Source organism: Scleropages formosus, chromosome 19 (genome assembly GCF_900964775.1).
Source record: "Scleropages formosus chromosome 19, fSclFor1.1, whole genome shotgun sequence".
In the NCBI taxonomy this organism is placed as follows: Eukaryota; Metazoa; Chordata; class Actinopteri; order Osteoglossiformes; family Osteoglossidae; genus Scleropages; species Scleropages formosus.
Window position 1 is genome coordinate 3635562 of NC_041824.1, and position 24631 is coordinate 3660192.

Genomic DNA, 24631 nt, shown 5'->3' on the forward strand with positions numbered 1-24631 from the left:
TGGTGACAGCGGGGGAAGCTGTTATAATAATCCTAAGAATAATGCCTTAGTCTCAAAAGAGGGCAAGACATTATGTCAACAGCCTGATTTACAATCAATGGCTCTGTAGACGTTTCATTAAATCCTTTATTATTTACTGCTGAAAATACGCAATTTTGTTTATACATTCTGATACACAATCTTGAAGTTTTAAACAGGGGAACTGTTGTGTGTCGCACTTAAAAAAACAAAACAAACAAAATCAAACTGCATCGGAAAACCTCTGATCTGCGAATAACCTTCCCTCCGGCCCTTTGAGTCGTCACAGCGTCGCATCGTCCTCGCTGGCAACGCGCCTCGCTTCGGGAAAGTGCGGCGTCCCTCTTATTGTCTCTTTTTGCGTCTTCAGCGGGGACTTGTCCAGTGACAGCCAATCAGAAGCAGAGCTGCCGTCGCCTCGATCAGCCTCCCTGCCGAGAGAGAGAGAGAGAGAGAGAGAGAGAGAAAGAGAGAGAGAGAGAGCGCGCGCGCGAGAGAGAGAGACGCATCTGGGCAGACCGAGGACCACGCGCCACAGAGGTTACGCTGCAGTGAACGGATACACGCCGCACGCACGCGCCGCAGAGTCCCGCTCCGTCGTCCGAGGGAATCGCGCTGCTGCGCTTCACACACCGGTGAGTGCGCGCTCGCCCTCGCGTTAACTTTCTCCCCACTTCCCCGCGCTCTTGCACGCGCCGGCCGGGGGGACTGCGGGAGGAGGGATGACTGTCCGAACCGAACGGCGGCGCACGTTATTCTTTGCGCTTGTCGCGAACGGCGGCGGGTGTAAATGCCGGGAAATGCATAATTATTAAAATTAATAATATCAGATGACAGTGTGTTGTGTGGGAAGGACGCGACGTGCTGGGATTAGTTGCTCAGCATCCCATCCGCCGAGAAGTTCTCGAAGCTCCGAGACCACTCCGTCTTGTGGGTCCATCCACTGACCTTGCACTTACTCTATTATTATATGTATTATTTTTTATAGAAATATATTAATATTATTTTTGTTGATACTTTTATTATTACTATTATTATTGTCGTCGTCGTTGTTGTTTCACTCACTGCATTTCTGATTGAACTGCAGGAAGTTGCCTACTACATCATCAGTTACATTGACATTCCTTTTCTTTTTGAAGTAAAATTAGAGTTGTTTAGGGTATTCTTAAGATCACTAGTTTATTTATAGTTATAGTGGTAATAATAATGTGTATAGTAGTTTATTTTCTTATGTATGTATTAATGGCTCACGTGGAGACAGGAAGATATGAAAAAACATTGACGAACACTCCGCTTTGAATGTGTTTTCATTTGTTTTTATGTGTTTTGTTATTTTTATTTAGGCTTAAGTTGCAGCAGTGGCTCTTCGATTTTCGAACTGCTCCCAGACTTTTGTGCACCGCTGTCTTCGCGTACCATAGCGCCCGTTGACGCTGACATTTTATGTTTAATCCTTTTTTATACATGTGATGCGCTGAATGAATGGCTGAGACGACGCGTTCGTCTTGCAGGTGCACAGATGTGCGCGTGAAGCAGCGCGTGAAGCAGCGCGCTTCCCTCTCCTCCCTCCCTCCATGCGTCGCCTCGCGCCGAGATTCAGCCCCGCGGGCTCCTCGAGGTGCCGTCGCGCGCCGGCTGACCGACCGACGTCGAGCGACGCCGCGCCGTGGCTCGTTCCCCGGCCGCCCGGCTCGCGCGCGTTCACAGTCGCGGGTCGGCCGATGTGGGCGTACACGCGCGCGCGCGTGTGTGTGTGTCTGTGGTGTGTGTGTGTGTGTCTGTGGTGTGTGTGTGTGTGTCTATGGTGTGTGAACGGTCACCGAAGTCAGTCTACCTGAATGAAACTCGAACGCAGAAACTTGTCTCTGTTACTACCTGGATTGTTTCTTGACAAGAAATAAACCGGGTCGCTAAGGGTGCAAAGTGAAGGGGAAAAAGCACAAATAACAACACCGCCATGAAGTGACGACAGTGCTAAGTGTAGAGTTCATTTTTAATCCCAGTGTACTTTCCCACCAGGATGCAGAGTTTGTCCAGTAAAATACAGTTAAACTCTGCTTTAAACGCTTCAGACTGTAGCCTGTTAGCATGACTGCAGTGCTTCGACTATGAAGAGAAACACAAGGCCAAGGGGATCTTAGGCAGATGTCCTCGCGACGGAGGACCAACACGCATGGCCCCCCACGTTTGCCAGCAGCTTCACTGAGGACTATGGGCAATATTTCCTATCCCCCCCCTTCCCCCAATGACTGACGGATGAGTCGATCCGCTCACTTGTCATGCGTTTCTGGAACTTTCCGCGACACCGAGCGGAGACGGGCTCGCGCGGGCCTACCCCGGGATGCCTCGCGCCTTCTCAAAGCCAAATCGAATCGGGCGAGATGAAAAAGAAACAGTGGGACGCGGCTGCGGATGATTAATGAATCAGCTTTTAGCAAGAGGACACGACATTCGTAGAGAGAGTGAACTGGACCGGTCCCCCGGGGGACCGTACCTGAGACGTCCGAGGAAGGCATACATCACGGCTCTCAAGCCTTCTGTTATTTCATTATTTGGACAGCGTAACTCGCTCTTGCCAGGCTCCGTATTTAGTAAAGCTGACATGGGGCACTGCATTTGCAAGTAATAAATAATGAAAAACACTCAATATTGCTCCTTCTCTTCAGCTTTCTCCCAAAGCAGGACTGCTTTGATAGCACAGCTTGAAAGGAGGAAGAACTTGTATTTCTTCATAATATGAGCTTAAGGCTTTTACGTTTAGTCGAGACTTTTCTCCAAAGCAGCTTGCAACATTGAGCAACTTATAATTATTTACCCATTTATACCGGGAAATCCTACTGGAGCAATTTTTAGGGTAAGTACCTTAAGGGTCCTACAGCTAGAGGTAAGATTTGAACCTCGCGACCTTTGGCTCTGAAAGTAGCAGCTCAAAAACACTATGCTACCAGCTGGTCCTGCCTAAAGATGTTGATAGTTAATAGTTTTCAGCAGCTTCGCTCTTCTGCGATTGTGCTTCATAACTTATTCTGGTACTGCGCTACCTGTTTGTCTCCTGGCACAATTTATATTGGAAGGTTGGCTTGAGTTTACATTTTAGAGAAGCAAAAACCCTGCTTTATGGTCACATTTGTTATTCTGTCATATTTATTTTATGATTTGAAAATTTTAACCTTTGAATTTTTCTTTTTGACTCATGATCATTTCTATGAGTTAAATCAGATACCTGCTGTTTTGTATATTCTGTTAAAGGGATGCCGCCTTCATTAATATGTTGCTAAAGGTTTGGAGAGGGAAAAAATCTACATCATGGCTGAGTTGACTAAGTGCAGAAATAGAGGCTTAAATAATACAGTTCTTACAACACATTGGTCTTTGAGGCAGATGGGGAGAGATTTTTGATTTAAGAAGCTTTCTGATTGAGACACATATTGTAAACGTAAGTGGAGGGCAGAAAGCATTGCCAGCAGGTTTGCATTACTAACTCCTCACAAAAAAGAAAAAAAAACACAATGAAACAGTGACCCCACCTTCTTCTCCCTGTTGGTTGAAACTGGCTTTTACGCTATTGCACTTTGGACCTTGTGACTGTAGAAGCTCCTTGGAGATTGAAAATAGTTAATATGGATCGTGGTAAAGTGTTTTCCAAATCTGGCCCAATTTGTGGACTTGAGTGACACTCTCCCAGGGTCCACAATGATCATCCACACATGCTCACTGCACATGCACCGCAGTACATTTTAAAGAGTTGAATGAAATAATGGAATACTTATGTATTTTGTCTTAATGGCCTTATTACTTTATGTCCATGCCAAGAACCACTATGCTCAGTTTATAATGGAATTCTCAGTTCTTCAGCTCAAACATTTATTCAATTTTTAATGACTCAAAATGTCATGCATTATTTTACTGTACTATTTTGTTGCTTGTTTTTTTTTTTTTTTTGCATTTTTTAGTTATTTTTGGTGTTTTTGAAAAGCATTGGTAAACCATTGATTTGTCAATGTAAAAATACAATAAGTAATGAAACACAAAAAAAGGAATTATGGACAGTGTAATAGGTGTGCCCCTGAGCAAAACTGCCCAAGACATTTAACATGACTGTCTTATATTACGCCCCCCTGTGGACACCACAAAAGATATAAGGTCCACTAATGATTTTGGATAGTTAATCCTTCAGCACTTTAGCTAATCCTGGAAAAAATGTCTTTGAACACACCTTACTACTCATTTATGATGGCCTCTAATCCAGCAAAGTTTTTTGTTTTTCCCAAAACGATTAATTTGTTTACTTAAATCTGGTGGATAGATTGCGTAACAGTTTTCTTTGCAGTGGTGCCTAAGAGTAAAAGAGACCAGAGGCACAGAGGTAATTTCTCTCGTTTTTTTGTGGATTTTTTCCCCATAAGTCAAGCAGCGGTACAGACGGATTAAGGACCCAGTTTGAGTGAAACGGATTGGTAACTTGGAATTTGGCCAAATGAATATCATGTCCGCATAGTGTCTGTTCGAAAAGGAAATGGGATTTACTCTGTGTTAAGCAGTTTGATATACTGGCATGAGATCATGGGCACCTGGTTGAACAATAGGTAATTATGTCTTGGGTGTCAGAGGGGACAAATTACAATGAGCAGCACTTGTAAATTAATTAGCATGTCTGCACGATTGTTTTGGAAGGACATCACCCCAGATTCACTTTCAAAAAAACCCAGTAACACAATTACTTGATTTTTCAAAATTTTATCTGGGCCTCGCGAATCTGGATGTGTTGGCGTGCCGGGATAACATGAAAATACGGTAGCTTTGGTCAAAAAAATAGTCCTTGAAGTCCACTCAGGTTTGTCTGTTTGGAAGGGTGTAGACAAGTTAGGGCTCAAAGATAAATAACAGCAGTTGCCAGAATGCCCATGTGTGGGCTGCTTCCCCTGCGTAGGAAACGATAAAACTGCTGAAGGAATGATTCAAGTCCAACTGTCCACTGTAGGGGGCAATGGCAGTAATGCTGATAGGACAAATTGTTTTTTCCTAACAAATTCCATATGCTCATGATAAGTTTTCCCTAATTCATTTTTTATAACCCAAGACCTAATCAAAACTACCTGAAGTCTTGTTACACTTGCATTCAAATGCTGAAGCCACTGTTCATGTTATCAACATTTAACCTCCTATTTGCATATATAGCCCTGTAATTTTAATGTGGTCACTTTTTTCGGGCTGTTGGTGTAAGATAAGACTATTCAATATTGTTAAACGTAGTTAAAAAAATATTGTGATACATGACACCCGAAAAGACACGAGTCTAGCAGTTCCTGAATTATGGAAAAAATCTCGTCGGTCCTGCATCAATATGGTTTACTAACCCATGGATGATATGTGTTTTTCTTTTCTTATATAATTTCCATAAAACACCAACTAGTTGGGGGTGCAGTGGCATGGCAGTTTTGGCCTGTGTCTGCTCTCTGGTGGGTCTGGGGTTTGAGTCCCACTTGGAGTGCCTTGTGATGGACTGGTGAATGAGAGATGCAGCTGCTTTGAACCATGGTGTACACTTAATACTGTATCATGCTGAATGAACATGGCAGGAGTGGCACAACAGAGGCTCACATTGGTCATTGCATTATTTACTTGCTTTGTCCTGGCACTTTTATCTGAACAGAGTTACATAGTGTTGAGATCAACGTATTTATACAACTGGACGGTGTTCTAAAGTGATTCGGGAATGAGTACTTTCTCAGACAGTGATAGTTTCCCTTACAGGATTTGCACCCGCATTTTTCTGTGCATCAGTTCCTTAGGCAGTACATGGCATCAGGTGCATGCTGTACTTTATGTCTTTATTTTTATTTTTAGTTTGTTTAGCTATCACATTCTGCAAAGCGACTTGCAATGATTCACCCATTGATGCAGCAGGGTAATTTCTCTTGGAGTCATTCAGGGTAATTATTTTGTTCAAAGGCATTACAGCAGGATAGGGGATGCAAACTTGGGCTCTTTGAGTGTGAGATTGTGGCTTTAATCATTACTTCGCAAATAAATATGCAGATACATACATGTATGTGTACCCATTTCTCACATATCTGGCTTTTTTAGTGTCAGTTCCTGTGAAGAGGTAGAACTGCGCTCATTTAGTTTTTTGCACAGTTACAGTATTTACCTGAATAAAAAATACTATCACCCAAAACTGATGAAAATGACAAGATAAAGGGTATTTTTGTATGGCAGTGACAACACCAGCACCATTTATATACATTTTTCAAATGGACAGCACCAGCTAGGGACAAAAACCTTTTGCATTTGAGGCACCAACTCCTCCAAAACATCTGACACAAGCATTTGATTCAAGCTGTTGAATAAATACCTACAAAATACTTCAATATGTTGTGGAAGTAAAATTACCGTGTAATGGGCAAAATTGCCCTTGTACTGAATAATAAGCCTGTTGTATGAAAAGGTGTATGCAGCTCCATATGCCGTTGTAGCAGATTTTTGTTGCACGGGACCCTGTTACATAAGGACTGAATGTATATATCTGTACATCATTTAGTATTTCGGGGACAAAGGTAAAGCGCTCATCTGGTCATGAGTTTAGATTAAGTTCTTTGGAAGCCCTGTAAACTCAACAGCCTTAGACATTAATTACCTGGAGCAACTGGATATGAGGTGTGTTAAGTAAAGGCTCCAGGCTTTGTCCTGAGTGGCGGAGAGAGGAACCACAGGTTGTAACTGAATGAAATGGCCAAAGGGATGGGGCTACAGCATGTTGACCCATCTGGGTAGCGGCACCGATGACAGAGGAGGGAGGGCTATGTTCAAACAGAGCGATAATGATGCTTGGCCTTTGCTGTGAAGCGATTGCTCCCTTGGTGGAGAAGCTGTCAGCTCCAGGGGATGGACCTGGTGGTGGTGTTGCATTGTGGAACTCCTGCAAACATGAGAGAACGGGCAGGGGTCAGATGGAGGAGCGCTGGTGGAGGGAGTTTTGGACATGGGGGGGGTTAAACTGCCTTCAAAATTAATAGTCCAGGCGATCCCATCTGATGAGTGACATCTTGGCCGGGTCGTCCAGCCTCCATTTCTCCCACCCAAAATACTCCACTGGGTTATGTCAAGCTTGCTGACCTTGCGCCTCCTGGCACTGCCTCTTTCCTGCCAATTGCTCAGCCCAGAGCCGACATGGCAACATCTTCTGGGATCAAAGGTCGTCTGCCCAACCAGAATGCAATGAAGGCCCACCCGTCTTGGCTGTCCACCAGAATGGACCGCTTTTCCATCAAGGCAGGAAGCACATGCATTTTTTATTTCGGTAGTTGCTATTTCCTTCTCTCTCACACCTTCTCTCTCTCGCTCTCTTTCCCTTTCTCGTTCACTCATTTTTGTCTCTCTTGATTTCCTCTCTCTCCCTCTGTCTCATCACCTCTCTCAGGTGTGAGGTGTGAAAATGAAGACTGTAGCGTGTGATGCTTGTTCCAGAGAGACATGTTTATTCTGGCACTGCAAGCCTGGTGGGTTGGCTTGTGGGAAAAGGCAAATGTTTTCCTCCCCTTACATGGCTTGCTGTTGTAATGAACAAGATAGCACACCTTTCCATGGCGCAGGATGCCTGCGATAAGCTTATTTGGAAGATAATAAGGCAAAAAATTTGAAAGTAAAACAAATGTGACAAAATGCACATTTTAAACATGCTACCGACATGGACTGTAACCATAATTTGTTGCTAAATTATTGAATAAATTTCACAAAAACTACACATGTATTATGTTTAATTGATAGCTCACGTAGGAATAACATCTGAGAGAGACTGTACCATAGCAAATTCTGAGTTCTATCACTGAGATGAGTGGATCGATAGACTGCATGCTGGGGACTTGAGGGAGAAACTTTTTGTTCTTCTATAGCAAGTTTTATGAATGTGAAAGAGCGGTTTATGGCAAAGGTTTCTCCAGCTTGGTTTGAAACACCGATGTTCTCGCTTCTCTCAGATTCTTAACCATTCAGCTCAATTCATTGTCACCTTGCACAAATTAAATTATCACCTCCAGCAGCAGCGGTCGCAGTGGGTTAGGCAGGGGTTTGAGCCCGCACCGGAGGATCAGATAGAATAGGAGAAGGAAGAAGACAAGGATGAGGAGGAGGAGTGGGCCAGGTCTGTGAAGGCTCATATCCTGCCGGGAGCCACAGCAGTTCCTGCTGATGCGGATTAGCAGCAGCGCTCTGTGTGGTCCATGGATACCCAAGGGAGGCGTGCAAACAACTTCAACCTGCATCCACTCCTGTTGCACAGTCTGCATCACCTTCAGGCATCGCAGGAACCTTCTTTTCCCAGAACACATGCCTTAGGGCATCAGTGGAGTGACAGTGAGCAGACCCATGTACCTCGTCCCATCTGGCCAATTTTATAAGTGTGTAATCCGTCCTTTGTCGAGGGCGAGGGTGTCACGCACAGATCCCCGCTGGTTGCACGGTAACGACATGTTGCAGGGCCTGTTGAATAAACAGGTGCTATTTCAAACCCCACTTATTTGTAAACTCTTGTCAGGTCCTCCCCAAGCAGCCCAGCAGATTGCCGGATCTGGCTCTGCCCCCACCACCCACTACCTCTGAAGTTTGGAAAGTGGTCACTTTGACAGTTGTCCCAGATGCATTCCTTCCATTAACAAGGCTGCTTACATTCCAGGCAGACCATGCTGGATGTTATTTTTTGGCATTTCATGGGGACAGATACAGTATCGGCAGATCTCTGCACCTGATGTTCTGATCCAGCCCTCTTGTGAAAAACTATGCATATTAAAATTTTTAATATTGTTTTCGATGTACGAGAGTGTGCTTGGAATTAATTTTTTTCAAAGCTCTTTGTCCTTCTTGTCCAAATTTGTATTTCCGGGGAGTGGTCCGAAGCAGGCTGAATGCTGCAGGAGAACCACAGTCATGCTTTGTACTGCAATGCTAATTGGCTGCATTGGCTGCATCAGAGGTCTTTGCAGATTCCTGACCGCTGAAGGAAAGAGTGGCCCAAAGCAAGGAACTACAAAGGCCTAGCAAGTACTCCGTAGTGCTTCACCAGACATTATTCTGCAGCAGTTTGTGTCTTTCAAAACCCTGGGACTAACCTTCATGGTGATGTAAGAAGGCAGCTCGTCGTCAGATGAGCTGTTCTGCGAAAGTGAGAGGCGCAGAGCTGCGATTGCAGAGGCTGGTGACCCGTGCGGTGGGTTTCTGCACCACAACAGCCATGCTGCCTTGGTGGTAGGTGGGAGTTAACAGGAACAGTAGAGGCGGAAATAAACTCATCGTCCACCAGGGTTTTGTTCCTCTTCCAGATGAACCCCAGCTGGAACAACGGCCTTAAAACACAGACACTGTAATTTCAAAGCCTCTTTGGGGCCTCATTCAGATAAATGAGAAAAATGTCAGAAGTTCAGAGGAACTGGTAGGGGGTTTACCAGTTTTCCATCAGTGCTTTAGAAGATGATGTGGGTGGTGGGGTAGTGAAGAGGTTAGTATTGATTGTATGCAAGCAGTGTAAAGGGCATTGCTGAATTTTAGTGCAGCAACAGCCAGGATTGCCCCCATGTCCTTTTCTAGATGGGCTGCCTGAAATTAGAAAAAAAAATAATAAAAAAAAGGAAACGGACTGGTCAGCCATGGATTAGAGCGCCTCCGGTATTTTGGAGTTGAAGCTCTCGGCCCAGGAATCGTGTTCGACTTTCCATCTCCGTGTGAAATCGATTGCAATAAGGCTCCCGCTCAAGTCACTGTGGTCACCTCCGCCGCAACGTGAGGTTGTGCTTTTTCCTGCGGTGAGCTTGCAATCCTGGATTTGAAAATAATAATAAAAAAGAGAAAGTTCAGTATCTGTTGACCTGAAAGAGGAAAAAACGGATGGCGGCGGATAATGAAAGATAGTGCCCTACATTTTCATTATTGGTTTAACGGTCCACAGGCGGCAATGGGTCGCTCAGAGCCCTGTGCTGCATTATCTACCCCCGTCTAGCTGTTTAAATCGCGGCGCACTGCGCTTGTCCTATTTTTAAGTGATATTGATTGTTTGCATTTGAAGCGGCTGTCCGCAGCACACCGGTGCAGAGGCGAGAAGAGCGGGGACAGAAGTGGGCCCGGAGAGGCGGTCTCGGCGCCGCTCTCTCCAGTCCGGGCCAAAATCCTGGACTCCATCACTTGTGCCTCGACGTGCTGTATCCAGCATATCTCCATCTGTACTAAGTGGGCAGTGTGTTAATATGCAGTCCTGGGTACGCATGTCAGCTTATTGAGTGAATGTAGCGTAATGTAATGTGAGAGACAAGGGAGGGGTGGGGGGTTGGGGTATTGGCATTCTAATAACATGGAAGAGACAGTCGTGACCCCCATCAGGCGGATGAAAGCAGTCACGCTCCGTGTTATAAATTCAACGCGATGTGTTCAAGTCCAGGAGAACAGGGGCGAAGCGAACGTACGAGCGCCGCTGCATTCGGAATAGTGCGGCAGCGAGTTAACGATGCAGGGAGGTAAAAAGCGCCCGGGTTCATTTCCTCCCCACATCACATCTCCACTCTTTTCTGCGTTTCTGGCCGCGTCCAAGAAATCGTGCCGTTTGGGATGTTGGTGGGCCCCGAGGAGGGGGCATCGATATCAACAGCTTTGTCCTTCACGCTCGCAGCAGACGGAACAAAATACTTTGCTCATCGACTCGGAGAAATAAACTTTCCGTTCGTAGGACTTTGGTCGCTCGCGGCCTCCTTTCCTGCCGCATCTTAATATTTCAATTTGCTTTATTATCCTGCCCTGAAACAAATCCACAGCGCGGCAGTTTATTATTGTTTTATTTACATTTTTGTCCAAATGCCTCTGCATTTTCCAGTCATCACATGGCACTGGAGCTTTGTTCAGGTGAAATTGAGCAAACGCGCCTGTGTGTACACCCCGTTATGTGGGGGCACGCCAACGGACCATTAATATTGTAAAAGCAGGTGTTCCTGCTCTTTTTTTGCATTGTCCTTCCAGAAAAATCCATTATTCTTGTTTCAGAAAATACATTTTCTTTGCAAGCTTTTATTAGAGCAATTCCATAGATTTCTAATGCCTTTGTTTGAGGACCATGAATTATTTAGTGTTCTGTGACAATTGGGTTTGGGGTTTTATTGCTGACCTGCTGTTACCATCCAGCAGGCCCCACTGTGGAAATAGGTTCCGACCAAAGCTTTTTCCTGTTGTAATTGTTTTGAGCGAGTCACCGGGCAGACGAGAAAACAAATAAAAGAATTCAAGAGCTTATTTCCATGCAGAGCATACTGCTTGACCTTTGGATATTGAATCAATTCGTCTTTTAAAAGATTGCACTGTGCATGTAAAAGATTACTTGGGTTCGTATTATTTCAAAGAAATAAAAAAATCCAAAGAGCAGCAGCCACGAAAGCAGCAAGGAATTTGCTCTTTGACTTTTCATGCCTCATGTTTTTCATGATCTTCACAACTTGTTTTTAGTTCCTTGTTGAACAGTCTGAAGAGTGAGGCCACCGTTTAGACCTTCTGGGACACTTCGGATCCTACAGTCGGGATGCTGTGGGGCTTCGGAGACGGCCAGTGTCCGAGTCGGCCGCACACGTCGCTTAAGGTGCAGCTGCAGTCTGGCCTGGATGCATTTGCATTGCAATGGAGACCTACACTGAAGCAGTGAGACAATGAGGAGGGAGGAGGCCATTGACTCCTGGACCACCCGCCGTAAATCCATTAATACAGCTGACTCGCCTAGGACTCGTGCCTCCAACGGTCCACGTTTCTCCCCCAGGTGCCAGCTGACTTTGTTCGTACTCGAAAATCGAAAATTCGATTTGCCTAAGTTGCTCACTAGATGCTTTTATGCAAAGCTCAACTGATTACTTTTTTGCCTTGGTATAAATTTAATTTAAGGTATTGTTCTGAGGCAATCTAGATGAAGCGCCTCTCTTAAGGGTAGCGTACCAGGATTTGATTCAACAACCCTTTCGTTAAAATCAACAGCCCTAACTATTACATTTTACATTTACATTTATTCATTTAGCAGACACTTTTCTCCAAAGCGACGCACATCTCGGAGAAATACAATTTGTGCATTACATTAGGAGAAAGAGACATAGTTGGAGACGTGCGATTCTTACATAAAGTTAGTTTCTTTCCACTGTATGCACCAGTGTTCATCACACGAGTAGCTGCATAAAACTCAGACGATTCCTGATCACCTCCCTACAATTGTTTTTTTTTTTTTTTTTGAGATACACAAACATTTACATACAGTACAGGTGTAGCAGCTGTGTAAAGCCTTACGGTGCATGAACATTTATACCTTACATGAATTTAAGAGATGATGGGCGAAGTGAGTCTGGAAGAGGTGAGTTTTAAGACCCTTATTAAACGTGGACAGAGATTCAGCAGTTTTGAGTGAGGGAGGAGGAGGTTCAACCACAACGGAGCCAGAACCGCGAACCTTCCTGCCCTACCTTTTGTGCGTGGGACCACCAAGCGAGCAGATGTGGAAGAGCGCAGGGGTCTAACTGGGGTGTAGCAATTGATCAAGTCTTGTAAATAGCTGGGAACAGTTCTATTTCCGTTGATGCGTTTGTATTTGTATTTGTATTAGACTACCTGGATACTACTATAGGTGCCTGCTGAGAACATAACATCAAACTTCCCCCTGGCAGTGCTGCTCCTGAAGGGAGAGGGCACCTTGCTCCCTGGTTGGCCTTACAGACAGAACTCATCCAGTTGATAAGCATTTTGTGAAGGATTGTATGTGGTTTCCAGGAAGGACAGCACATGGTTTCGCGGTTAAGGCACTGAACTGCTGACCAATAATGTGGTCAGAAGAAATCCCAACGGGAGCCTTGATGCTTGTATACTTACACTGCTCCCACCAAAACTTGTGCGCACACAGCGTGGTAAACATCCAGATGAACGCTATGCAAATGGGTAAAAATTGCATAATCCTTAGCTGCTTTGGCTATGAGTATGAACATGTGGCTGGACTTTTGTCAGCTGCGGCAGCACCGCTGCGTGCCAGCCATGATGGTCGAGCACGCCTGATTAAGGAACACGACTGGAAACGCTGAGCAAATGAACAAACTAACGAACGAACGAAATATTCATCGCCGCCACCACCCCCAGCCACTGTCCCGTTACGTAACAAAGCGCGACCATCTGTTTCCAACAACACTCTTGTGCCATTAATTGCACTTGGAGCAAACGACTGTTCCCATTCCGGAAGGTCATAATAAGAGTAATGAGAAAAAGAAGGAACGATCTGAATTTGTAGCTCCGCCTGCGGAGATTAACCTCGGTCTAGTGTGAGGGCTGCGACCCAGGATGCGATGCACACAAAGGTTGCCGCTTGCAGACCGTGTCTTAACTTTAGCGGCAGCATGGACCGCACTGACCCGTCCCTTTGCACCCAGATCATATCAGGCTTCGGCTGCTTTGTACCAACAATGCGTAGAGAAGCAGCAGGCCCTATGGAAGGCGTCACGTTTCCAACTCCCGTAGGTCCATTTCGGAAGTGGTCTATAACGTAGGACGTAATAGCCGATACAACGCACGCCTTTAACCGAGTTCAGCTGGAGTGTGATTGAAGTTCTGTATTTTTTATTTGTTCCGTTTTGACATTCCATGAAATTGCACACATTTAACCAGTTTGTTAGAGGACTAAATTATACGAGAAGAACTAATAACGCCGAGGCACAGCTCATTGGCAGCGTACATCTGCGGCTGCCTATGCGGAACAGCACAACGGTCGGGTGTTCGGGATGGCTTCTTCTCGAGAACCCGGTCAGCGGTAAACAGTCGGGAACGGGCCCCTTGGAACGGAGCAATGGAAAACAGCACGGCGTCAGGCTTCCCTTTGAAATTGTCCAGTTGAAAGCAGTTAAATAAACACACAGACACGGCAGCTGCTTATGTTTGAATAGAGCAGTCGCTTGCACTCATAAACCAGATATGGAAACACGGGGAAACTTTAGACTTGTGTGACAGCCGGACTGTAGCCTGTTTATTAGAGTAAAAGAAGAAAACTTCACATCCGCAAGATGTACTCGCTGTATATGAACATTGTTTGGACGTGTAACCGGAATCAGTCGTGGGTGCATTAATTATATTGTTCAGAAAATGTGCTTTTTGGCACTTTCGCTTTCTGTGTGTGCATTTAGTCTCTTGTGCATTGCGACAGTCTAATGGAGAGCCCTCGAGTCAACATGCTGTAGCCATGATATGATGCCAGTGAAATACTGCACTGCCTCCTTTTCGCCACCTATTCCTCAACAGCAGCGGCCCCTGTAAGCAGGAAAAAATGAGATTTCAAAAACTCTGAAATCCTCTAGTCTAGACAGAGCTTTCCCCCTAAACAGACTGATCGATGGAGTATCGACAAGCCCCCTGGACCAGGGGAAAGAGGGTGGAGGCTGTTGGACCCCTCCCTTGGCGCTCTCTGTACCATCAGTATAGCGAGGAGGGGGGAACCTGAATCAGGGTCTCCCGTACGCTTAAGGCCCTCCACCCTGATGAACAATTTATGGCCACCTTTTTAATTTTAATGCTACATGGGCACAGCCTGTGAGCTGCAAAAGGTTCAGCACCGTTTTGCACCACGGAAAACTTGCAGATTCAATACAAGAGGGAAAAAAATTATAATTTAATAATATTAATGATGAAGATCTAGCATCTAAACCAAGCGATAGTCATTGACCAAAAACGCAGCGTTGGCCTGGTAGCTATTACTCAAAGCCTCCCAGGCCCCGCTGTTGCAAGCAGAGCACATCTAATGGCGAACCCTTTCTCGGCTGTACCGGCGCTAATGAAACGTTCCTGTCGGCGTGAGCTAGACGTGGCGAGGAGTCGTCGAGGCGCTGCTGACACCGGGGCCACAACGATGGTGGACATGCCTCTGCGCCGGACCGCAGCCAGTTCTCGCGCCTGTCCCCCTCTCTGCTCACCGAGCCACTGACATTCTCCTTTTTCGCTTTTAATTGCCCCTCCTGGGACTCCCCAAGGGTGGGTGGGGGAAAGAGGGTGGCATCCCTCCCGTGGCACTTGGAGACTGGATGCAGTACGCCCGATGACTGCATGTTCCGCTGTGTCGCTTCTCTCCTCATTAGAACGGAGGGTTGGTCATGTGGGTGGACGGAGCCTTCGTCCGCTTCGCCAGACCAGACATCATACTCTGCTGCTTCAGACGTTTAGTGTCTAGTCGTTGGCAAATAAGTCGGACGCATTCATTAGTCTGCTCCCATATTCGATATTTATTGGCAGATGCATTTAAAAGCACACGATGTTGTCGGTGTCTCGTTTCCATCCCGCCCCTTTTAATGGCTCGTTCATTTTCCCCATAACGACAATAAATTGCCTTAATTGGTAATAGCTATGTTTTCCAAACGTCATCCCATGCAGTGCTCAGAACACTCACGGGCAGATGCGGATTACCGCTAGACTCATCCATCTTGATTTCCGTGCAAAACTGCACAACGCAGGAGCGCTGCCGCTAAAAGTATAAACGTTCTGCAACCTGCACTTTGAGCCATTATTTACTTATTTTTCGCCCAAATGCAGGCAATTACACGGGCTTGAAATAGATGGGAAGAAATTCATCGTAAGTGACGCGAGCTCTAAAAAATCTCATCCTTCCTAGAAAAATATCAGGGCAGAGTTTCATTCTTCTAAGCAACTCCCTTATGGTGCAGGATGTGCGTCGAGGTGAGGACTTGAGTGCAAAGCCTGGGAGAAAGCCTCTCGCGGCAGACAGCCGATATGTTCTTACCCCCCGCTGACATTTGGTGTAACAAAACTACTTTAGATCCAGCTGACTTAGCCGTGTTGGACTCTGGCAGGTGAGCAGTCGGGTCAGGGCACAGTGAGGAGGAAAAAAGAAATGGCTTCACAGCGGGGCAGACTCGGGCAAGGGGTCTTCATACGTTCGGGGGTAGGAGGCCTCTGAAACAGTGCAGACAGGATGGACCCACGGTATTAAGGAGTGACATATAACCGCCCAAATGCCCACCCACCTCCGGGACCTCGTGGTATTTTCAAGTGAGCCGGTTCTAACAGTAAATCGATACCTCGATCTCTGTACGCCTCACCATTTCAATTAAACAAATTCATAACGAGTGTCCGAGGAACAGGGCGTGCGGAATAAAGAGAGGAGGCAACGAGTTGCAGATTCACTCCTTCTCATTTTCGTCCGCATTATTCAGTCAAGCAGCTTCCCTCGCGGTGTCACCTTTTCCGTCAGCAGGAAAGTGCTGACCTCTGACCTCTCCATGCTGATGCATGCAAAGGGACGCTCGCGAAGGCAAACCGCCGACGCTGTAAATCATCTTAAGCCCTTGCAAGGCGGGAGTCTGGATGCTGATACAAAGCGCGACGAGAAGACAAAGTGAGGGAGAAGGAGGGAGCGGGAGGCAGAGTCAGGAAGCAGCTCCATCTTTTCCATTTGCAATTTGTTTGATAAGGAGTAGATGGGTTGGGCCTGCGGTGCCGCTGGTGACGGGTGGGACAATGGATGGGCGAGGCACAGAGTCCTCCAGTGCTCCAGAACTGGTGATAGACAGCTTCTTCTTCTCTTCAATTACAATGACAGCATGCTATTCCAGAAATGACCGACCGATGTCCACACAGAAGCCGATTTGTGCTAAAACAAACACCCGCGTCGGCTAAATGACCCCGATCTTCGATGATGGTCGATTTGCCAGAAGATTGCTCATCGTGAAAAGCCTGGTTAACTTCCGTATGCCCTAGCTCGAAGGGCAAAATCAGCCCCATCGCCTTAAGTCGCCTCTTTAGGAACCGCGTACGCCACTTCGAACCACTGACAGCACACGATTTAGTGACCTTTTGTGACTTGAAGTTGGATGAGGCAATAATGAGGACAAAGGAGACCTTCTCGCTCCCTGCATTTACTGCACCATCTGTCTGTGATAATTAAATTGAGGGCCATTGCACAGGTACTGCAGCCTGCTGTGTGGTTTGCAAATAGCTTCGCTTCTTTGCCTGGAGCTTAGCGCGCTGAACCCGAGGGGCCGCAGTTAACTTCTCAGCTTCGCACCGAACGAGACCGTGCCGATCCACATGTCAGATCTCCGAAGTACCCGGGATGAGAAGGTGCTTTCGCGGGGAGTCGGACAGTGTCCCGTAGTTCTGAAAGAATTAAACTTTTGACCTGCAAGGATACTGGTGGAGATCCCAGGATGAGAACTGCTGGTTCACCTGTGAGCAAGGTGCTGAACCCAGTTTTTTCTCAGTAAACAGTAGTGACAGTAACCCAATTTCTGGTTTTCAGGTAGCACAGACTGCCAGAGGGAATGGGCGACTGAAGAGGCACGGGGAAGACTATGACGCGATACTCCTTCCTCTGAGCGAAGCTGCTTAACACGAGGCAAGAGAACAGGAGCGGGGAAAACGTGCTGGATACAATGAGAACTTACCTTCTTCTCCTGCTGTGGGCACACCTCAGCCACCACGCACACACCAAGGCCGTCTTGAGAAGGACTACAGAGGACTTGCTTCACGGGCCGACGGGTGCGGGGGTGGCCACGGCTGAGGGAGTGACCCTCAAGCGGTCCAAGCGAGGCTGGATGTGGAACCAGTTCTTTTTACTGGAGGAGTACACTGGGTCTGACTACCAGTACGTGGGAAAGGTAGGGTTACTTTTCCGATCTTCTCAATCTCTTCGTGTCCTGAAGTCGCCTTTCTTTCGCGATGAGGACGTTACCCTTCAGCAACGTCTAAATGATGATTAAAGCGCATTGTACGCTGAATTAATTGTTTTTGTTTTCAATTCTTTTATTTTTTCCCCCCAACAGAAATACTGACATTTAAATCTTATTAAGCAGAGGAAACGAACGTCTCTTTCTTGCTGATGATTCATTTGATGTGTCTGCAGCTGGAATGCTTCATAGCAGTTGGACTAGTTGAAGCTTATCTCATCTGAAAAGACCTCTCTGCAAAAGCCAAACATTTATTTAATCAGAACGCTATAAACCTACTCTGTTATTTTGGGGTTCAAACAGGTTTGTTTGGAAAAAAAAAAAACGCGAAAAATGCCGTTTTGATGTTCCAAATGTGCTACAAAATGGAAGTGGAAGGTCACACGGTTATGGTGCAAACCCAGTTTAGGTGCTGTTTGAAACCACTGATTCAAGCAATCAGTTTAAGACAGATCGCACAATGGAACAAGCAATCAGATCTCTCCAGAAGATGAGATGTACAGTGTTTGGTTTTGGGGCAAAAAGCTGCCCGATTTTGCGATAAAATATAAAGACAGCCATCGAACGAGATTCACCAGATGTCTTCTTCGTTGATGATTCCGTGCCAGCGTACGTTGACTGGGCTGCTCACTGTTGGCTGTCTTTCCACTTGGACTCGATCCATCCCATTCATATCACGAGGAGGTTCAGTGCCCCGCGGCTTGGGCTCTCGGGGTATTATTTGTTCTGCAAAACAAATGGATGCTGCTCAGTGCCTCAGATTCAAAGATCAAAACGGAAGGGAGCCAGCACTTCATTTGATACAACGAGGAAGTTGGCCTTTTGGTTTTTTTAGATGTATTTGAATCACCCTCGCGTGGTTCTTACTGTGGTCAGGACAGAGGTCGGAAGTCCTTTGGTGTCACGGCGGTGCTATTATGAGGGTCCAGATTCACGAGGTTGTTCGTGTCCTTTTCCCAGTTCCGTGCTCAGGTTCGCTGTCTGAGGTGACAAAAAGTTACCGCACCGGCTGACAAGTGAAATATGTCTGAGGTCAAACGTCGCTGCAGTTTGCCATTTCCTCCTGCCAGCGTATTGAGTAATGACCCGTCCTTCTTTCTGATGGCCTTAAGTCTAGGAAATTCAAAGCAGATTCTCCCCAACAGAAGGTAGTGTCATATGGAACAAAAAATGGTTCTTCTGTCTCCGAAAGGGCACTTGGAGAAAGAGGCGAATGAAGGAGGGATGTGATTTGAATTTTGCCAACGGTTACTTTTAAACAAAAATCATAGATTGGAACTATAGACATAGAGAAATCATCTAAATTACTGACAAGCATATTCTACCATTGATTGATTGATTTGACTGACTGATTTTTTAATTTACTTACTTATTTACTTACTTTTCTGATGTGACCAGTTCTGGATTTCACATTCAGATTTTACAGCGATTATCATATTTTGGTGAGATGGGTACTTGTGTGCCAAGGATGTTCAGCTTGAGGGTCGCTTAGTGGGTTTGTTGGTACTCGCTCGGGTCTTAATTCCTTTACCTGTTACCCGGGTGGTACGTGACCACACATGACACTTCTGTTGTCGGCCGCGCATTGAAGGAGAAGCTCAAAGTTGGTCACTCATTTAACGTTTTGCCCACATTCTGTCCCAGCATTTGTGCTTGTATTCAGCAGCATGACCAGCAGCTTTATGTGTTTCTCTGGCACAACCTGAGAAGATAAGACAAGAGGAGGTAGAAGGCAAACTGTCACAGGTAATGGAAATCTATCGAAGTTGGCTGTTATCATGAAGTTTCCAGCCCTGTATGCTGGACGATACCATAAAAATAACTCCCTCTGTGGCGACTGCCTCACTTTTCGGAGTGTTTGACTAATCTGGAACGGAATTGCTAATCTTCCAGCACCTGGCATATGTTGCATAATTGAAAAAATGAGAAGCAGAATGTCCCTAAAGCCACTAAGTGGATCTGGGAAGGTGCAACTAAGCAGCAAGCTGTTAAGTGACAACACATTGTCTCAGGCCGAGGAGTTTAGCTTCGTTCTTTTACGCTGGCACAGGTAAATTGCAGCAGAGGCTTCACTCGCGGACCAGATGCACCGCTCACACTCTGCATCTCATTTACAGATGTACTAATGTGCGCACGGTCCGACGACTAGGAACATCCGCTCCATGTCCCCGTGAAACATGATCTGCTCTCATCGGTTGACGCAACACGTCCATGGGCTGATTGAATGATCCATGCGAGGGCCCCGGATGATGCGTTGCTTACTAAAGCAGTTAGCCACAGCCCTCAGGTCCGAGGCAAAAAAGACGTATGTATTTTCTTCTGTATTTTTTCAGCACGTGTTCCCTTGGCGTAGCACAGCAATTTTCCCGGCTGATGAGGATCTCAGACGCGAGTCTCATTAGCAGTCAAGGCACGAGGTCCCCGGGGGCCACCCTCTGCCATCGGGGGAGCCTGTTTGTTTTCGAAAAGAAATGTATAAAAGGCCAGATTGCTGTTGAGAGAGGAGAGGCTTCCAACGGCCTTGGGGAGAGAGAAATCCGCCAGCGGTGGAGGACCTTCTCAGCAGGAGCACTACCACGTTGGGCGATATGTTAGCAGCATCTCCTGAGTCCCCAACGGACGTCTTCCCAAGCACACGTATTATGACTAATCTGCCGCACCCCTCTCCTCTCCCAGGGCTCAGTGTGATCGGGCTCAAAAGGAGATGCGTGCTACGAATGAAAAGGGAAGAAAAAATAAATGAAAAATCTCCGAAAACTAAATGAAAGCAGGCTTCAAGATGGCCTTCCCGCTCTGCCGGACCTCGGGGGAGGGGGCACGGGCGCAGGGGGTCTCTGAGTTCTCCTTCGGTTCCCAGTCACCAGCTGCTCACCTTGGCAGCCTTTTTAATATTGCAGAAGCCGTCTCCCACCATCTAGTGATGGGACGATAAGATTGGGGCACTTCGAAGAGTGAAGCTGTTGGAAGCTGTAGGTTGGAGTGATGTGGCACTACCTATAACAAAGGGAGCCACACCCATGTATAACACACTTTTATAAACATTTGTCCAAACTAGCAGAATTTCTTCTCTTTTGTCACCCAGTCTTTGCTTCTTAATCCCCCCATTTTCAAATATGAAAACTAAACATATGAGAGCTCGTTGATTTAACCAATAACGGGCGAAAAACAAATTATGCAGCGTAAATCTGATGATAGATCATCTTCAAAGATGTTGAACATTGTGATGAAAATGTGCTATTCTTCACAATTGAATTAACAGGCACAATATGGTGCAATTATATTGTGACTCTTCACACTGATATTGCGAAACATTTTTACATTTATTTATTTATCAGACACTTTTCTCCAAAGTGAATACCAATAAACTCTATTGTAGTGTTATCAGCTCACACACCTTATTCACCACGGTGATTTACACTGCTAGATATACTACTAACACTGGGTCACTCATCCATACATCAGTAGAACACACACACACACACACACACACACACACACACACACACACACACAGACACACACACACACTTTGTCACTCACACACTATGGGTGAACCTGAGCAGCATGTCTTTGGAGTGTGGGAGGAAACCAGAGCATCTGGAGGAAACCTGGAGATCGAACCCATGTCCTCTCACACCATCCAGGGACTGACACGCTAGTAAAACACTAGTAACAACTAGGAAAAACATCCTGGGACGATGAGCTGAGAATTGACACTCCGCAGAGCCGCAGCCCAACCCTTTCTGGGTGACTCCATGCAAATGTGTGTTAACTGGTTCGGGTGAAGGGCAAGTCTGTCGACTCCTGCTGCAGCCTCCCTCACTGGAGATGTGCAGCGAACGCTGGATTACAGCTCGGCTGACGCTGCTCGTGGTCCAGCACGATGTAGCAAAAATGGAGGGGAGGACAGAGACGGGAGCCGTGTTGATGCCCATTATAAGCAGCCATTGGCAGAGGGGTCACCATACTTGCTCTGTGAGAGATTTCAATGTATTTTCAACAGAAGAAGTCATAAAAACTTGTGGGCCTCGAGAATGATTTGTGAGAATTTATTTTCTTTCTGGGGGTGCGGTGGCGCAGCGGGTTGGACCACAGTCCTGCTCTCCGGTGGGTCTGGGGTTCGAGTCCTGCTTGGGGTGTCTTGCGACGGCCTGGTGTCCTGTCCTGGGTGTGTCCCCTCCAGCCTTACGCCCTGTGTTGCCGGGTAGGCTCCGGTTCCCTGCGACCCTGTTTGGGATAAGCGGTTCTGGAAGTGCGTGCGTGCGTGCGTGCGTGCGTGCGTGTGTGTGTATTTTCTTTCTCACTTTGAGTGACCAAACAGTGATACATCTCTTTCAGCAGGATGGTACACCCAGAGGTGTAAACGACTCTCAGATACTCAGCAAGATGGCATTTCTGCACTGCTGGAAAGACAACACAAAATAAAAATGGGCAAAATGTGATAAATATCATGTCGGTGGTAATTACAGCTATTATGGAATGTTTCCGTTCAGTATCGATGAAGCGGCTGCTCTGGTCGCGTTCGAATCATCGCCAGGGGGAAAAAATGGGAGCATGAAGGCTGCATCGATCGAGTTCTGCTTTTCGATATTCCCCTGCAATGTTTTACTTTTTTTTCCCTCCTTTTTTTCATCAAAGTAACTCTCGCCCTTCTTACTCTCTTCTTTCTACTGCATATTATTTTTCTCCATCGCATCTTTCTCCAGTGTCTGGAATGAACTTGACAGTGATGAAAGATGTTTATACAAAAAGACAGAGACTCTTTTCCACGACGTTGCTTTTACACAACGTGATAAATTAATAAGGAATCCCACCACCCAAAGGCTGGGGGAGTATGAATATGTCATGAGGAGCAGTGGCGAGATGCTGCGGTTTTTCCACCAGGAAAAGGACTCCTTGGCATCCCGTAAGAGGCTGTCGCTAGCGTTCCGTATGCTTCTGCTCCTACGAACTGATCCTTCCAGAAGCCATTTGTACACAGACATTGATACAGCCCATTATGCCCATATGAGTCAAAGTCATACCGTTCAGTCAGATGTCTTATTTTCCACACGCTTACATAATGTCATAACGTGCATTATTTATTTGCCCACCCGACTACCTTATCGAGCGGAGTGGTATCCGTACGTTTCATGCCTCGATGCCGCTGGAAGTTTTTGCTGAGGGAGTTTTAAAAAGACTCCTCAAAGTCACGGCATCTCGAGCCGCTCTGGAATTGAGGCGTGCAGCTCACCAGTCAGCGCATCCTGCGATGATGCCTGTAATTACTGTTGTACCATGTAACTTTGTAAAGGAAAATCATAAACGGGCAAAAAAAAGGATTTTGATGAGTTCCCTCGGAGGTAAATATGTTTAAGGGATTTAAGGCCTGACTCAAAATGTCAGCAAAGGATAAGCTGCTGTTAGAGTGGAGGAACATGATGCACAAGCGAACAGAGCCGTAATGCGAAATAAGGCTAAGGGGAACGTACGTGTCCCAGTTGTCCGACTTGATACGTTGCGCGGTATTTTCCCCTGGACCCTCAAAAGAAGTGAGCGAGCGATGAGCTGAAACAAAACCAGACGGAAACGAAACGAAGATGTATAGCTGGTGGAAATGAGACAGATGGTGGCGTCCCTAACTGAGACGGAACTGCGTTAATGTGTAAAAGATGAGTGCCTTATCCCGAATTCCAGCTTTTAAAGTCGGCGAAAAAGTCCATCGTTGCTGTGAAGTGTTGAAATCATGCTGTTTGACCAATCTGGTATGATTACGGCGCATAGGTCTTTTCAGCGTTTGAGCTTTCCGTAAATAAATAATTGGATAAAGTTGTGTTGGTTATGTTTTAACATGAGACAATTTAAAAGAGTTTAGAATAATACTTTAAATATTAATTAAAATGTGATGGATGGATGGATGGATGGATGGATGGATGGATGGATGGATGGATGGGTGGGTTGGTGGGTCCTGGAGTTATATTAATGAAACAGAGAAAAATCAACTGGCTTTTAAAATGTCTGTTTCTTTCTCATTGTTCACAATAGCTTCACTCGGATCAAGACAGGGGGGACGGCACCGTCAAGTACATCCTCAACGGAGACGGGGCAGGCTCCTTGTTTCTCATTGACGAGAACTCGGGCGACATCCACGCCACCAAGAGGCTGGACAGGGAAGAGAAGGCATACTACACGCTCCGAGCGCAGGCTGTCAACAAGAAGACTGGCTGGCCCCTGGAGCCCGAGTCCGAGTTCATCATCAAAATCCATGACATCAATGACAATGAGCCCAAGTTTTCCAAGGACGTTTATACTGCCAGCGTACCAGAGATGTCCGATGTCGGTATGTAGAGGACACACGATGCATCTCTCTGTTTCTTTAATGCAAGCTGAAGGCCTATAAGGAGGCATATGAAGACACGCTTTGCTTTTTTTACGTTTTCAAACCTTGACTAATTGAATTTGTTAGGCCACTGCACTGTTATATAATGCATGTTTTAAGAAAGTCTTCCCTCGATTAGGTTTAAGAATAATTTTAATTTTTATATGGATTTCTAAAGATATTACTCTTTGTTAGTATTTATGCTTCACCAAGAGGATGAGTAATTACTCATTACAAGATGTCGGGTTAAAATTGACAAAATAAAGTTTGGAGAGCAATGGCGAGCATCAAAGTTACCGCAGTAAAGCCTCTGTGTTGTGAGGGCACTGCATGGTTCAGAGGATATGATTAATAAATAAACAAGCATCACGTTAATTACACTGGTAATCAATACTATGTTGGGCATAATTATCTCTCGTGATAATGCAGAGCGCCTTGTAACTTGCTGGGAAAATTGGGTTAGGATTTATTCAAGGAAAAATTCAACTAATGGAAATGAAGGGAGGGAATAAGGAAGAAAAACAATCCAGTGGTCTTTTTT

General features: G+C 46.0%; 1 protein-coding gene across 1 annotated transcript in view; it reads left to right on the forward strand.

The window, feature by feature from the left end:
- Positions 1-346: 346 nt before the first annotated feature.
- Positions 347-24631, forward strand: part of LOC108927709 (cadherin-6-like) — a 41614-nt gene continuing 17329 nt past the window's right edge. Inside the window, exons 1-3 of the mRNA XM_018741159.2 lie at positions 347-653; positions 17306-17663; positions 23757-24051. Of these exons, the coding sequence (XP_018596675.2) occupies positions 17439-17663; positions 23757-24051 (520 nt within the window). The 5' untranslated portion in view covers positions 347-653; positions 17306-17438. The remainder of the gene's footprint in view (positions 654-17305; positions 17664-23756; positions 24052-24631) is intronic.